The sequence below is a fragment of the Colias philodice genome, chromosome 16 (assembly GCF_061535455.1).
Source record: "Colias philodice isolate Cphi_HAF_F1 chromosome 16, ilColPhil1 Martin Lab GWU primary, whole genome shotgun sequence".
Classification (NCBI taxonomy): domain Eukaryota; kingdom Metazoa; phylum Arthropoda; class Insecta; order Lepidoptera; family Pieridae; genus Colias; species Colias philodice.
This window is the reverse complement of record NC_143101.1, coordinates 6598086-6612154: the sequence shown is the minus strand read 5'-3', so window position 1 is coordinate 6612154 and position 14069 is coordinate 6598086. Positions and strand designations below refer to the sequence as shown.

Here is a 14069-nt window from a genome sequence, read left to right as displayed (position 1 = left end):
AGAGTTTATCGTTGTGCACTATGAAATACGATAGTGCTGTGAAGTCAAGTCGAGATTATAAAATATTACTCACGTTTTATATGTTAAAGAAATATTTATTACTCATATCTTTCTAGCTAATAACATAACCAATAAACTGCGAAACATGAGACATGTACAAAATATCTTAAAAGTTTATATAGAATGTTAAACTTCCAGTTCAAATTTCTATTGCTTTAATTCTAATTAACGCGTAATGAGGCGTGCTAAAGTACATTTCATTTGTCTGTTTAAATAAATAAATTAGTTGCACTTGTAGACAATTAACGATTTTAACGCTTTGTTTACATATATTTCCACAAATGCTACGTACCTAATTAATAAGGTAATTAATTATAGCAATTACAGTGCGACGTGAACAATTTTAGAAATGCATTGCAAGCTTGATATTTTAGTTAGATAGCACAAGCTTTGGTCGGGTCATAACCATAACGTTATATTAATTTGAGGTTTGTGTTTAATTACGTGGTTTGAATGTTCGAATTTATTCTGATAACGTCGTTTAGTTCTATATTATGTTATAAAACTAATTAAAATTACATGAAATGTAAAACGGGTTTTAATATGTTTGTAATTTAATACGTTTCTACTGCGGGTTTTGCTAAATTTTTAAGTCATTTATATAATTGCACTAGTACAATTATGGCGAAAATTTGCACATACAAGCCTTGTAATGTAAAGCCTTGTATTATAATGAAAACCTCAGCAATTTTATTAAATTATTTACTATAATATAAGAACAGAAATAGTGAATAAGAAATGAAGAACAATCCTCAATAAATATAATACATTATACAATTAAAATAAGTAATAAAAAGCCTTTTAAATACGATGCGATTTATAAACCCGACATCTCTGTAGCCACGTAGCTAGTTGCTACGTTCTACGACGCGCAGTTCATTGGTACTACGCCAACATTGGAGAGCTCTCTACGATGCAAGAATGACTTGTATTATATAAGTACGTACTATACTTCTTTATATTTTTTATTTAATAGCGATATTTATTGAAAAATATTAAGAGAAGCTAATAACAAAGAATTGAGCAATTCAAAAGTAAGTAAATTTATACAATGATTCTATAGTAATGCGTTTATTTTCTTAAATTTATTTTTCTCATCTATTAAAGATCATTTTAAAATAATTTTGGAAATTCATGAATCATGATACGGTTTATATGCAAATTATGTAATTCCATTCATTACTCAGTATAAAGTTAATATAATACATTTTTAATATTTAAACCTAAATAAATATCTCGCGTATTTACACGGACTTGTAATATGTAAAAAGCCGCACAGTTACACGTGAGCTTCTATTAAAATTCTGTAAATAACGAAAGGGACCCAGAACGCATCCCTCGTCTGCTTACCTGTTGTCGTGTTTAAACAGGAATGTAATACTGTACATACTTGACTTTTTACGAAGCACAAAACAAAGAGTCGTGATGCTTGACGAAAATATTAAAATGAAATTTCAATGTTTTTTGAAGATTTAGTTTTATTTGCTCTTTATTTCAATTGTATGTTTATGAGAAGTAATTAATTCACATAACTGTTAGGTTATTTATAACGCTGATCCAATATATAGGGAAAATTAATTGAGTAGGAAATGTATAGAAACGTCAACGTAATTAATTTCCTATCTTACTTGCTGCCTGTAAAGACACACAAATTTAACATTTTTGCATGCACAAAAGTTGAATTTACTAGACCCGTATTAATAATATATTCGTTGATTGACATTCCAATATTTAAGAGAGGTTAAAAAATACATTTCACACAGACGAACCGTACATTATAATTTTCGAAAACAAATTTGCCGCCAAGCAATAAATAACGCTTCGCAACTTCTGCAAATAAAAAAAGTTAAAAATGCAAGCGTTCTCCAAATAATCGGAATTAAACTCATAAATATAGAATGGCAAACGATATATTATTCAGAGTTTAATTGAAACGGTAAAGCGTTGCTGGTTTATGCTCGTAAAACTGACAGGAGTGCTTGTAGAGAACAGTTTAGAGAAACAAGGGAAGGAGTGTCGGTTGTGGACGCCTCTGCAACACCTTTACGACCCGTACCTAGATGGAATAACTTACAAATTAAATTCTCACTGTGCAAATGTTTGGCAATTTGTCTTTTTCCCAGCACGTTCGTAATAGTCCAAAGATAGAGAATATATTATTCAAACTTTAAAATTGCTTGAAAGTATGAATGCGGAATACATTCGTAGCTTTACGTAGTTAAAGATTTCAAGGGTAGTAACTATATAAAATATTATGTCAGTTTTCAGTATTTATTTTTATGTAAGTATATACTTATATGTATACCTACCTCCATATGTCCCTACTTACTGCGTTTTAAATATGTAAGTTGAGTATACATTTTCAAAAATACATTCAAATATTAAAACAACTTTAGTGCATAAAACAAAGCCACAAGAAGATCTAGCTTATTTAACCTATATAAACAATACAAGAAATATAAATTTACCAAGAAATTTATTTCATCTCCAGTGCAATAAATGGATAAGGAACTTTCTCCAACTTGAAGTTACAATTGATAACTTATTTAAACCTAACTTTTTGCTTTCAACTCCATTATTGATGCTCGAGTTGGAATTCAGACAGTCTGGACGAGCTTTACCTACATTCGAATTCAAATAGCCAATAGGTATAACAGGACACTTAAAAACAGTAATCGACACTCACATTGTCTAGTAAAAAGAAATAAACGACGTTACCATTGATCACTCTATGTAGGAAGTCCGGTGTTTCAATTAAAAACGAGACTCGCAAGCTCTCGGTTTGCTGGTCAACTTTTATTAGTTCCTGGAGTAGAAAAAGTAATCAAGTCTACGATATATCGCACACCTAACTCAAGATAACTCTTAATTGTTGGATGTGACGCCTCGCGGATGCTCGCAGCCCGTCTACATTCTAGAATCTCGTTCGAGTTGGTATTCAAAGCTTTGAATTTCATTTTATCGATTATTTAAATTTACCGTGGACTAATGTCTTGGTTAGTATTTAAGACGTGATTTTTCATTCCTAATAAGAAGAATTAGGTAAATCGATAACAAAATATTACCTTAAAGTGAGAATGCTCAGTAATAATCACTCTTTTAATCTTAATAAAAGTATTTGTCCCATAGGCATAGTAGATTAAAATTATAAAATTAATATCAAACGTTCCATCGAGGTATATATGTATGTATACGAAAAGTGGAATGATTTTAAATCTATTATAATGCATACAACAAGCACATAATAACTAGACTTTAAAAGCTTTATGAAGAATGACTTCACAATTACTGCTTCATACCAAGACCTCTGACGAGTTTAATACATGCTTTTATGAATAATTCTTAACAATTAATTCAAAGTACTTCCTTCATAGTATAAAATTCCGAGAAGGAATTGTTTAGCCATCCTCCATTTTATCATGAATAAATAATATTTGAATCATTTTTTTTTAGATTTGAGTATGATAGGATTGGAAAATTAATAATAAATACTCTTTTGATACGGAACCCTAAAAAAAGACATTAGTAAAAAAATTAACCGTATAGAAAGCAGAAAAATTATCGCCCGCAACTGGCCTTTTTGAACACGCAACGACATATTTAAAATAACATTTCTCTGTCACCCGGTCCGTGACTAACAAAATGACAGCATGAATGAAAAATTCACTTGAAAAATATTTAAAATGTGGCTAAATAAATTATAATGTAACTGAATAAAATTAAATTAATAGTATACAAATATTTCTGTGATATGCCAGGGCCAGATATACGAGCTGACGACAATGTCCTTGGCGAGATGTCTACGGAGCCCACGGCAACCGTCCATAGCGGCGTCGAGGCTAAAGCAGAAAGAAAATTGACTGTTCTAGAAACTCACGGATATATACTTGGCAGAACTATTGGCTCGGGTTCTTACGCCACCGTCAAGGTGAGAATTTAGGTGTCCAATTAACTCGTGTTGCAAGTTTTCTACTACGCTTAAACTTTCAATTAAGTAGGACTGTGTCGGGTGGCCCTATTGTTAAATTGTTTTGTAGAATTATATGTATATTTTTCACTGATAATTAGTATTACAATTTACATCATTCAAATATTTCCGATCTTTCACTATTTCGTACTAAACTATGTCGTTGTTTCTAGTACATTTTGCCTAATCCTTTTCAAATATTTAAAATATTGTTTTTCATAAAATGAAGGAATAATTTCACTACACTAGGTGGCTACCAGCGACAGACACAACTGCCAAGTTGCAATAAAAATAATAAGTAAATTCCAAGCACCGGGTGATTACTTGAAAAAGTTCCTGCCAAGAGAAATTGAAGTAGTCAAGGGTCTGAAGCATGAAAACTTGATACGTTTCCTACAAGCAATCGAAACTACGCATAGGTTTACTATTGTCCTTATTTAATCCTATTTTATCCCGCTAAAATTTAAGCTCAAGGATTGTATCTATGAATCTGAAGTAATCTTTCGTAAATCTATTGATCTGATTACGTTTAAATTTAGGTTGGATAAATGAAATAATTGCGCTGTTAATTGTTATATTCATAACTAATACAGAAGTCGGAAGATATGTATTTTCAACGAATTAGAAAATTTACCACTCCTGAAAAAAAAACATTCAAATGCATTTAAAATTCATATTTAGCGTAAATTACTAGAATAGTGGCATAGCAATATCCTCCGCCTTCCATCGTATAAACAGTCGCATCATAATCTCCTGTTATGTTAATGGATTCTGGCAACGCACATGTAATAAATTGGTCTTATGATTATGAGAAGCATTCAATGCTTAATATCTGGTGACATGTGTTTTCTTGTCTTCTAAAAACTTCTTCGCATGAACTTATAACTTGGTTTTTAATGCAAAAGCTGTTGCTTTACTTCACTTTATAATTTTTAATTTCCAGAGTGTATATTGTAATGGAATATGCTGAAAATGGAAGTCTTCTGGACATTATTCGTAAAGACCAACACATCGATGAATCAAGGGGACGTCGTTGGTTCAAACAACTGGTCGAAGCTGTAGACTATTGCCATGAACGAGGCGTTGTCCATCGGTAAGCAGTTCTAAGAAAAAAAAAAACATAGGTACCGGCCGAACGGCGGTTGATAACCTCCTCCTTTTTTTGAAGTCTATTAAAAATTTTCACCCAAAATAATAGGATGATATTGTATAACGACGATAATGATAGCCATAATGCTTTTTCATTATAGGAATTCGCGCATTGTTTAACTTTAATATTTTCAACCTCTGCTCTGCCTTGGCAGCAAAACTTTTTAAACTAATGGCATTTGCAGCCTCATTTCTGGGGTTAGTTAATGTCCCCTTTTATTACAAAGTCCAAACGTCCATCCATTGCGCTATTCGATACTGACAAATAATTTAATTGAACAATTTGAGGAGGACTCTATAAAGTGAGCCCCAATTTTTTCGAGTGGCTAACAAACGTTTATTTCCCTTGCAGCGATATAAAATGCGAGAACTTGCTAATGGATCATGGTTTGAACATTAAACTATCCGATTTCGGGTTTGCAAGAGGTCATATGAAACCCAAGAATGGAGTATTTTCCCTGAGTGAGACGTTTTGCGGTAGTTACGCTTATGCCTCTCCCGAGATCCTCAAAGGGGTGCCTTATAGACCCCAAGATTCTGATGTTTGGAGCATGGGTGTTGTTTTATACGCAATCGTGTACGGCCGCTTACCGTTTGACGATACGAATTACACACAGTTGCTAAAGGTACAACTAATTTCTTGCAACAAAATTATTTCAAAGAACCAACCTGTATATTTTGTTATGGACGATTCCTGTTCATTTATTTATTATAATTTATTTTCAGCAAGTTCAAAATAAAGTATCATTCCCTCGCGAACCGAAAGTTTCTGTAGACTGTCGAAAGTTAATCACTAAAATATTGGCCCCGTTGAAAATTCGAGCCAAAATACCGCAGATACTGGCTGACCCCTGGCTTTGCCCGACACAACCTGGCAAAGACGAAGAGTTAGATACCAATCAGGTAAAGAAAAGTACGATAGTAGGTACACATTTTTAACAACTCTTCTTTTATTATTTTTCTAATCTTAGTTTCGTACAATTGCATGTAAATAATTTTATGTACTTTTCTGGTGCTTTTTCTCCAAGAAATACTTTATTTTTTATAGGAAAACGCTCACGCAAGCAAAGATGAAATTAAAAGCGTTAATATTGGCACAGTAACGTTTGACCGGAAATTAGAAGAAGTGAAATGATTATAACAGATGGAAGAATTTTTGGGCCGCCATATCGACTTTTATAAAAACTGTAACCAATAAAAACATATTACTTTTTGTTTTTTCGTATTATTCATATTTACCTTGTGTTATCGAAGCTAAAAAATATCATCTACTAGTGGTCCGCCCCGGCTTCGCCCGTGGTACATGTTTTGCAATAAAAGGTAGCCTATGTCCTTTCTCGGGTATCAAAATATCTCCATACCAAATTTCATGCAAATTGGTTCAGTAGTTTAGGCGTGATTGAGTAACAGACAGACAGACAGAGTTACTTTCGCATTTATAATATTAGTATGGATGACATACTAGAAGTGATTTATTATGAAAGTAATTTGAAAAAAAATGCATTTCATTAATGCACTAACTGTTAAATTAACACTTGTAGAACCGACCAACTGGTACCTTTAATATAACCCAATGTATGTTATATTACATTTATACAGGACACCTGTATATTAGGTTAATTTTTAGGTCTACTTTAACTTTCATTCCTACCGACTATCATCATATTATATTATGTAATATGTAAAAGCGATTCTTTAAACAACGAAAATACTAAAAATAAAATAGAAATGTATGCTCTAACATCTTTTTTATTCCACATTTCTAAACCACACGCAAAGCATTAAACCTAGATAACGTATTAAATTCTTATGTACGACTTCTTGCGCTTAACATTTTTTTTTAATAATTATATCTTCTTTATTTTGGATTTACAAAATGTTTCATCGTCGGCTAAACGCTCTGCTGCCTCTTTGTCACTCGCTTGAGCTTTTTTAATACACATATAAGAAACGCCAATCATGACTAAATATATCGCTGCACCAATCCAGCAGTTGACTGCAATCTGGAAAATTCAAATGCTGAAAATAATTCATTTCTAAAATTTGATAATTTCATATACCTAAGATTTGCATGTACAAAGGGTTCATCCCTTTTCAATAAACGAATAACTGTTTCATTTTTGTATATCTTTTTGGGGCGTGTCAAACACGCCATGCTAAGATCAGCATTGTTTTATTCCCATGCTTTTAAATTTTAATATAGTTACTGTTAGTAACACAAAGCAGATTAGAATTGTATAAATATAGATTTAACTATCGGCTATTACCCGACTATAATTTTCTTCCGTTTGTTTCATAAAGTCTTCAAAATCTTCGTAACCATGATGGTCCGGTTCTGCTTCTTCTATAAATGCCACTACTTCCATTTTAAATAGGAAACCCATCACAATCTGCAATCAGTTCTAACAAAATATTATAATTCTAAACTGGTACAGGTACCGGTACCGATGATGGTAAGCGATCTTCACCGCCCGTAAACATTTTCTAAAGTGATAAATGCTTGATAAATGGCAAGAATGAAGAAAAAGACTGGGAAGGGTGAAGAAAAGAAACGGGCCTACTATTCGGCCTACTATACGGACCTACGGATCACTTATCGCAAGAAAAACAGTAGTAGACTACAAGCCCGCATAGGACAAAAATATGGGTCAAATGAACCACCAGGGGACATATCTAGAACGATAGCAGAGCAAAAAATAATAAGATTCATCACTATGCCGTCACTTGTAAGCTGTCCAACTGAGTGCAGATGAGAATTGAAAAGTACAGGTAGACTCGGTAAATTTTGGTCATATATTTTTGTACGGCATTCTTAACCATCGATAGATCCATTAAAAATAATAAGAAACCGCTCAGTGCCGTACAAAAATGGTGGTCCACCAAGTCGGAATTTTTATTTAATTTCCGAGAGTTACCGGGGGTAAATTTGGTCATTTGACCATGTACGGCATCTGTGTCATACTATTGCTATACTGCTTTTAATCCATTATTCCGCAACGCCGTACAAAAATCATGGGGACAAGGGGAAAAAATCGAGAGATGCAATCCCCTCTCTTTCCCCACTCCAGGGGGTCATTTGACTAAGTACGGCTTCGGTTCCAAAACATTATCTAGCACTCAAAAGTACTATTAAAAGCAATGCCGTCAAAAAATAATTGTTCTTTTAAATGTATACCAATAATCATCTTAATTTCATCGAATTCTTGATATAAAGAGCTGTAAGGTCATTTGACCCTGTACGGGAACTTTTTTTTTAACATGATATTGTAAAATTCAATTGTTGTATAGTATTGCCGTTCAAAAGAAACCGTTCTAAAAAAAGTTATAGAGAAATGCAAAACCAGAAATTTTGTTAAAGTTTAAACATCGTAGATTAATGAAATATAATAGTTTTCTTCACTTTATCCGTTGTTTTAAATAGTATTAACATAGATAAATTAGGAAAAAACGATGCCGTACATTTTTGTGCAGACCACATCTTTAAGGCTGATGAAAGCGCCGAAAGCTACAATTTTAAGAGTGCTTTATGGCCATTTGATACAGTACGGCATTAACATATTTTTACCCAACTACGGCAAAGCAAAAGGAGGGTTATGGTTGTTTACAGGTCATGTATGTATGTTCATCTATTCCCTCGTAACTTCTAAACTACTTATCAGAATTCGACAAATGACATATCATTAGAGGCGTCTGAATTGTTCACTGGATAACCAACGACCAGCTAGCTAAAGGCTATATGGGGTTTCACAAAATCTAATGTGGCGCCCTCTAGCGGACAAAACATACAGAGTAAAAAAATAAAGTTAAGATAAATATGCAGTGTTTGGTATCATTTGAAAGCGCTTTACTTGTACATTTTGAATATGTATATATTACTAGCATTTGCTTGTGACTTTACCTGTATTCATGGACTGATTGCATATAATTCACATCTTTTCGTTCATAGCTTTTTTATTAGTTCATCAATTTAACGGAGTCCATTCCACCTGACTCCGACTTTTCAAGGTGATAATTAACCACTTCGAGCTTCTTAATATTAATGTATATTTATATTTTATTATAAAAATATAAAGCAAACATTTCGTTATATGGATTTTTTTCTTTTTCAGATTTTTCCCCTTTGAACCAACGAAAATGTACGGCACATGAAAAAATATTATCTATGCATAAAATACTTTAAAAATAAATTTATTTCGTGTTGTGTCAAATGACCCCCTGGAGTGGGGAAAGAGAGGGGATTACAACTCTCGATTTTTTCCCCTTGTCCCCATGATTTTTGTACGGCGTTGCGGAATAATGGATTAAAAGCAGTATAGCAATAGTATGACACAGATGCCGTACATGGTCAAATGACCAAATTTACCCCCGGTAACTCTCGGAAATTAAATAAAAATTCCGACTTGGTGGACCACCATTTTTGTACGGCACTGAGCGGTTTCTTATTATTTTTAATGGATCTATCGATGGTTAAGAATGCCGTACAAAAATATATGACCAAAATTTACCGAGTCTACCTGTACTTTTCAATTCTCATCTGCACTCAGTTGGACAGCTTACAAGTGACGGCATAGTGATGAATCTTATTATTTTTTGCTCTGCTATCGTTCTAGATATGTCCCCTGGTGGTTCATTTGACCCATATTTTTGTCCTATGCGGGCTTGTAGTCTATAGCATTCGCATGTCACCCCGATTTTCTGTGGGATATGGTAGACTACACTGGTAGAAAATATTAATTATACTATTACCAGTTGTACAACAGCCCAAATGCTCAAAAGCATGCAACATAGACCGCAGCCAAAAAGCATCCCCATTTTTCAAGCAGTTTTGAGTAGTTTTGAAATATTTAAATCACTAGAATGACATGGAAACGACATTTTCTTCTTTGATTAGAAATAAATTAAAATGTAATACAACAGATAATTAATAAGTGTTGAATAATAAGAAAACTTATAAAAGTATTTTAGCTTTTAGGTACTTACCTATCTAATATCTACGAAGAATGGGTAACGAATACATGCAATGCAACTGTGCACGCAATATCTTCACTGTAAATAACTATAGTCCGGGATACATCGCCCATTTTTGCAAGTGATTACTATCAACCTAATTTTTCGTGAGTAGCTTTATTTTGATGAGATGCCCAATAATTTCATGTACAAAACTCTGGATTGTGGTAGCTACCAGAGGAAACAAGGATAAAATATTTTGATTTGATGGTTCTCCGACCGACCATACGCACGCGTATTGTCATGCGCATTAGTGTCATAGTCATACAATTGTTGATGCGTATCGTCAGGACCGTAGAGTGAGAATGAACCAGTCAGGACCGACGGTACGCACTGACGGTCGGTCAAGCTCTGCAACCAGCCTAAGCCCCTGCGATGAAATTTTGACGTAAGCACTGTTATAGCTATAGGGCTGTTACCTTTTTGATATTTAACCGACTTCAAAAATAAAGGAGGAGGTTATCAATTCAGCCTGTATATTTCTGTTTGCTTTTTTTTCACAGTCGATTTTGTGGTCATTTTGACATTAAAACTCGTTAAAACTACACTTATATATGTGCTTATAAAACCACCTACTTAATAAAATTTATTTAAAATCTTGAAAATCAATAAAACCACTAAGCACCAACAACTCAAACCAAACATACCACATACCAGATAATTATGTTTAGAATCTGAAATCAACAAAAACATGTTTTTCTCTTTATCCCATTCAAAAACAGGCAACATACTTAAATTATCCTAATATATAGTCCTATATAATAACAGGCAATATATTTCAATTATCCTTAAATTACAAAACATTTTTAGGATACAAAAACAGGAAAAATATTTACAGTATTTAAAAAAAATTGTGCCATTCATGAAGAACTTAATCCATTTTTGCAAGACTTGTTACTACTTTTATAAGACATTCATATATAATTTCAAAATATTTGTACCCCTCACATATCTTATTGTATAATAACAATTAAAAATTTAGTTATTTCAATAAAATAAAAACAATAAATAACATTAATACCTTTATTTCAAGAAAATCAGCATGATTTTACATAGTTTCTACAATTAGATATTTTATGTACAACAACATATAGCAATCATTCACAAATATAATACTCTTGTTAAATCTTGAGACATGATATTTTATTATAATAGCATTTAAACCTCATTTTAATTATTTTTGTGTATCTGACCATTATTTTTAACATACCTACTGGTAAAAATAATTTAAGTTTTGATTAAAAAGACCTGTCTTTACATCTAAACTATCCTTAGCAAACATTTTTTTTATTTAAATTATTATCGTTCAAATAAGCAATATACAATAAATAGATTCAGGCAGAAAAGTAGTTCACAGTTCACACATACATAAGATAACATTGTTTTTGGTAGATAGTCTACTTTTCTGGCCAAATAAAAGAAATGGAATGGAACTATACAACATACAGCAGCAGTTTACATGCTGACGGAGGAGCGATTATTCATCCAAAACTGGTGGCCGGATACAACAAGTGTGACAAAGTATAACAAAGCTGCGATCCAGCAGTTGAGGGCGTTCTGGAAAACATATTTGACAATTTAATAAACAAAATTATACATTAACATATTTGCAAAATTATTTATTGTCTTGTAGGATATGGATTTAACAATACTACTCTTTAAGCTCAAGTTAGTCAATAATCGTTTGGGTGTTATCAGATCAATATTATTATCAACTAGCTGCCCCAGGAGATATTGTTTTGCATGAGCTTGGTTTTATCACTTGCATGACAATAAGTTAAAAAAACAACTTTAGCATTCATACTGTAGTGGAAAGGTTGATGAAATAATATTATTCTCAAATTCCAAACCCTTATTTGAAATTGTAATTGTCTTAGATATCACTTTCACTGGAATAATATTTCTTTAGTGCAGCCACCTTTTCCATAGTGAGGCAAAACGAACTTTTTCCTTATAATTTAAGAAAAATGTGACTGCTAATTAGGCCTTGAGCATATGAAAATCAGGCAAATTGATGTTAATTATAAGTTGGCCTTATTTTGAGAACTTGCAAGGAATTGCGATTTGAAGTTGTTACATAGCTCAAACAAGAAATAAGAGGTGTATGATATAATTATGTACAATCTTTACCTGCATATATCCATGTTCAACATTGGCAATGAAACTTTCGAGTGTTTCTTCTTCCCCAGTAGCGCTTTCCTCAAGTGGAAGATCTTCTAAAAGGGCAACAGCTTTGAAATGGTAAAATACGCCCATTAACGTCTGAAAATATAAACGAGAATTGTAAGATTGCAAATTTTTGATTCAAACATGTTCCGAGAAATTGATACTTACGAGTTGAATAACTCCCCACACACTCAAAACTAAGCCGCATAGCGACAATTTAGGGCCACACAATTTACAAACCATTGTGCTCGCTTATTTTATTAAAATTCGCGAACAAATAATGATAAAATAATCGACCACCTCCTGTCAGATGTTAAAAATCACACAAGAAGTCGTCTCTCACATGATCATTCCGTGTCTATGGTAATAGATAACAAATTGGAAAATCCAAAAGTGCACGCCTCATAATTTTTTTTAATAATTATTTTTGTTTATTTAATAACAATTAAACCACATCGAATCAGACCCTGAAAAATGAAAGGGTTCTATTCCTGAGCATACTCAAGCGTAAGAGAAAAAAAAAGACTCGATTAGTAAAGTATTTCGGTCGCTATCGTGTTAACAAGAAAAAGGATCCGCACATACAGACACACGGACGTCCAAGACAGAACTTTTTTAAACTGTTTTTTAACTAGTTTAAATAACAAAAATGACATCAAAAATATCATGAACGTTAAAAATAGTGTTTTTTCTTAATATGTGTGTGTATGTATTATCTTACAAGTGCAATGTATGATACATAAAGACATTTTAAGTTTGAAAAATCAGATGTTTTGCGCGAAGTGACAGTAGTACCCACCTCAACGCTTCGCTTATGAGGCGTGCAAAAGTTGCCCTGTTACTGGTAATATCAGCCAAACTATAGGTAAACCAGAATCTGATGGCAAATTGGGAAATCAAAATTTTGAGTGTGCAACCCTAGGGAAAATGGACTGAACGATCTTGATACTGCTTATTTTTTATTTTGTCCTCAACGTCATTAGTCACATTACATAAGTGAACAATACTGTACTTAATAATAAGATATCCTCTTAATATTATGTACTATGTAGGTACATACTTACATGTATAATATACATATTACTTTTATCTATGTAATACATATTATTATTTACACATACCTATATTTGTATATTCATTATCATTATGCCATGTAAAAATATGGATGTAATGATAATGCAGATCAAAACTAGATTGCTAATCATTTTTTTATAAAATAAAATAAAAATAAATTAAAACTATGTTTATTTTCGTAAGTATTAAAGATACACACATTATAAAATTGACTTGGACAGCTTGGACTTGACGAATAGCCGTATTGGAAACTCCTGTAATAAGTTTTCATAAAATTATATTGTAATCAATAAACAATATTATAGTTACCTACTTATAATATTTTTTATTTTAAGTATCAAAACGGGTAAGTCCAATTTACCAATAAAATATTCAAAATTGAAAATTGTGACGTTTTTGACCCTTCTGCATCGAATGTTTTTCTATACACATTATAAACAACACCTCTTGCTTGTGATCGCAGCGGCTTTTTCGACATTTTCGAAGATTTTTTAGACAAAATCCTAAATAGAGCAGGCTCCAAGGAGATGTTCGTTTGCAAAAATCGCGGACCTAAATCTGACTTCTGATATATATTGTATAGATCCCAGACATCCTATAGACAGATGTTGCCAACCAGTTTTGTGGTCCCCCTGCCCGCACCCCG

The 14069-nt window shown here is 32.6% G+C and overlaps 3 protein-coding genes across 4 annotated transcripts; 1 reads left to right on the top strand and 2 right to left on the bottom strand.

Moving 5' to 3' along the window:
* The first annotated feature begins 3811 nt into the window (after positions 1-3811).
* On the top strand, positions 3812-6375 carry LOC149481748 (testis-specific serine/threonine-protein kinase 3-like). Its single transcript, XM_089705207.1, has 6 exons — positions 3812-3988; positions 4277-4446; positions 4971-5120; positions 5529-5802; positions 5903-6079; positions 6225-6375. The coding sequence occupies exons 1-6, from the start codon at positions 3812-3814 to the stop codon at positions 6309-6311; spliced, it is 1035 nt and encodes a 344-aa protein (XP_089561333.1). The 3' UTR covers positions 6312-6375.
* Positions 6376-6924: 549 nt separating this feature from the next.
* LOC149481747 (uncharacterized) lies at positions 6925-10235 on the bottom strand. 2 transcript variants are annotated; one of them, XM_089704580.1, is made up of 3 exons: positions 10157-10235; positions 7444-7566; positions 6925-7179 (listed from the first exon to the last, which is right to left on the bottom strand). In XM_089704580.1, exons 2-3 carry the CDS (start codon positions 7558-7560, stop codon positions 7024-7026), a joined length of 273 nt encoding a protein of 90 aa, XP_089560706.1. In that variant the 5' UTR covers positions 7561-7566; positions 10157-10235; the 3' UTR covers positions 6925-7023. The 2 variants fall into 2 exon arrangements, with proteins under 2 accessions (XP_089560706.1, XP_089560707.1); XM_089704581.1 differs by having other exon boundaries at positions 7444-7578; positions 10157-10229.
* A 957-nt stretch (positions 10236-11192) lies between these two features.
* On the bottom strand, positions 11193-12703 carry LOC149481746 (ribonuclease kappa-like). The gene is made up of 3 exons (XM_089705093.1): positions 12518-12703; positions 12314-12445; positions 11193-11740 (listed from the first exon to the last, which is right to left on the bottom strand). Exons 1-3 carry the CDS (start codon positions 12590-12592, stop codon positions 11639-11641), a joined length of 309 nt encoding a protein of 102 aa, XP_089561219.1. The 5' UTR covers positions 12593-12703; the 3' UTR covers positions 11193-11638.
* Between the last annotated feature and the right edge of the window lie 1366 nt (positions 12704-14069).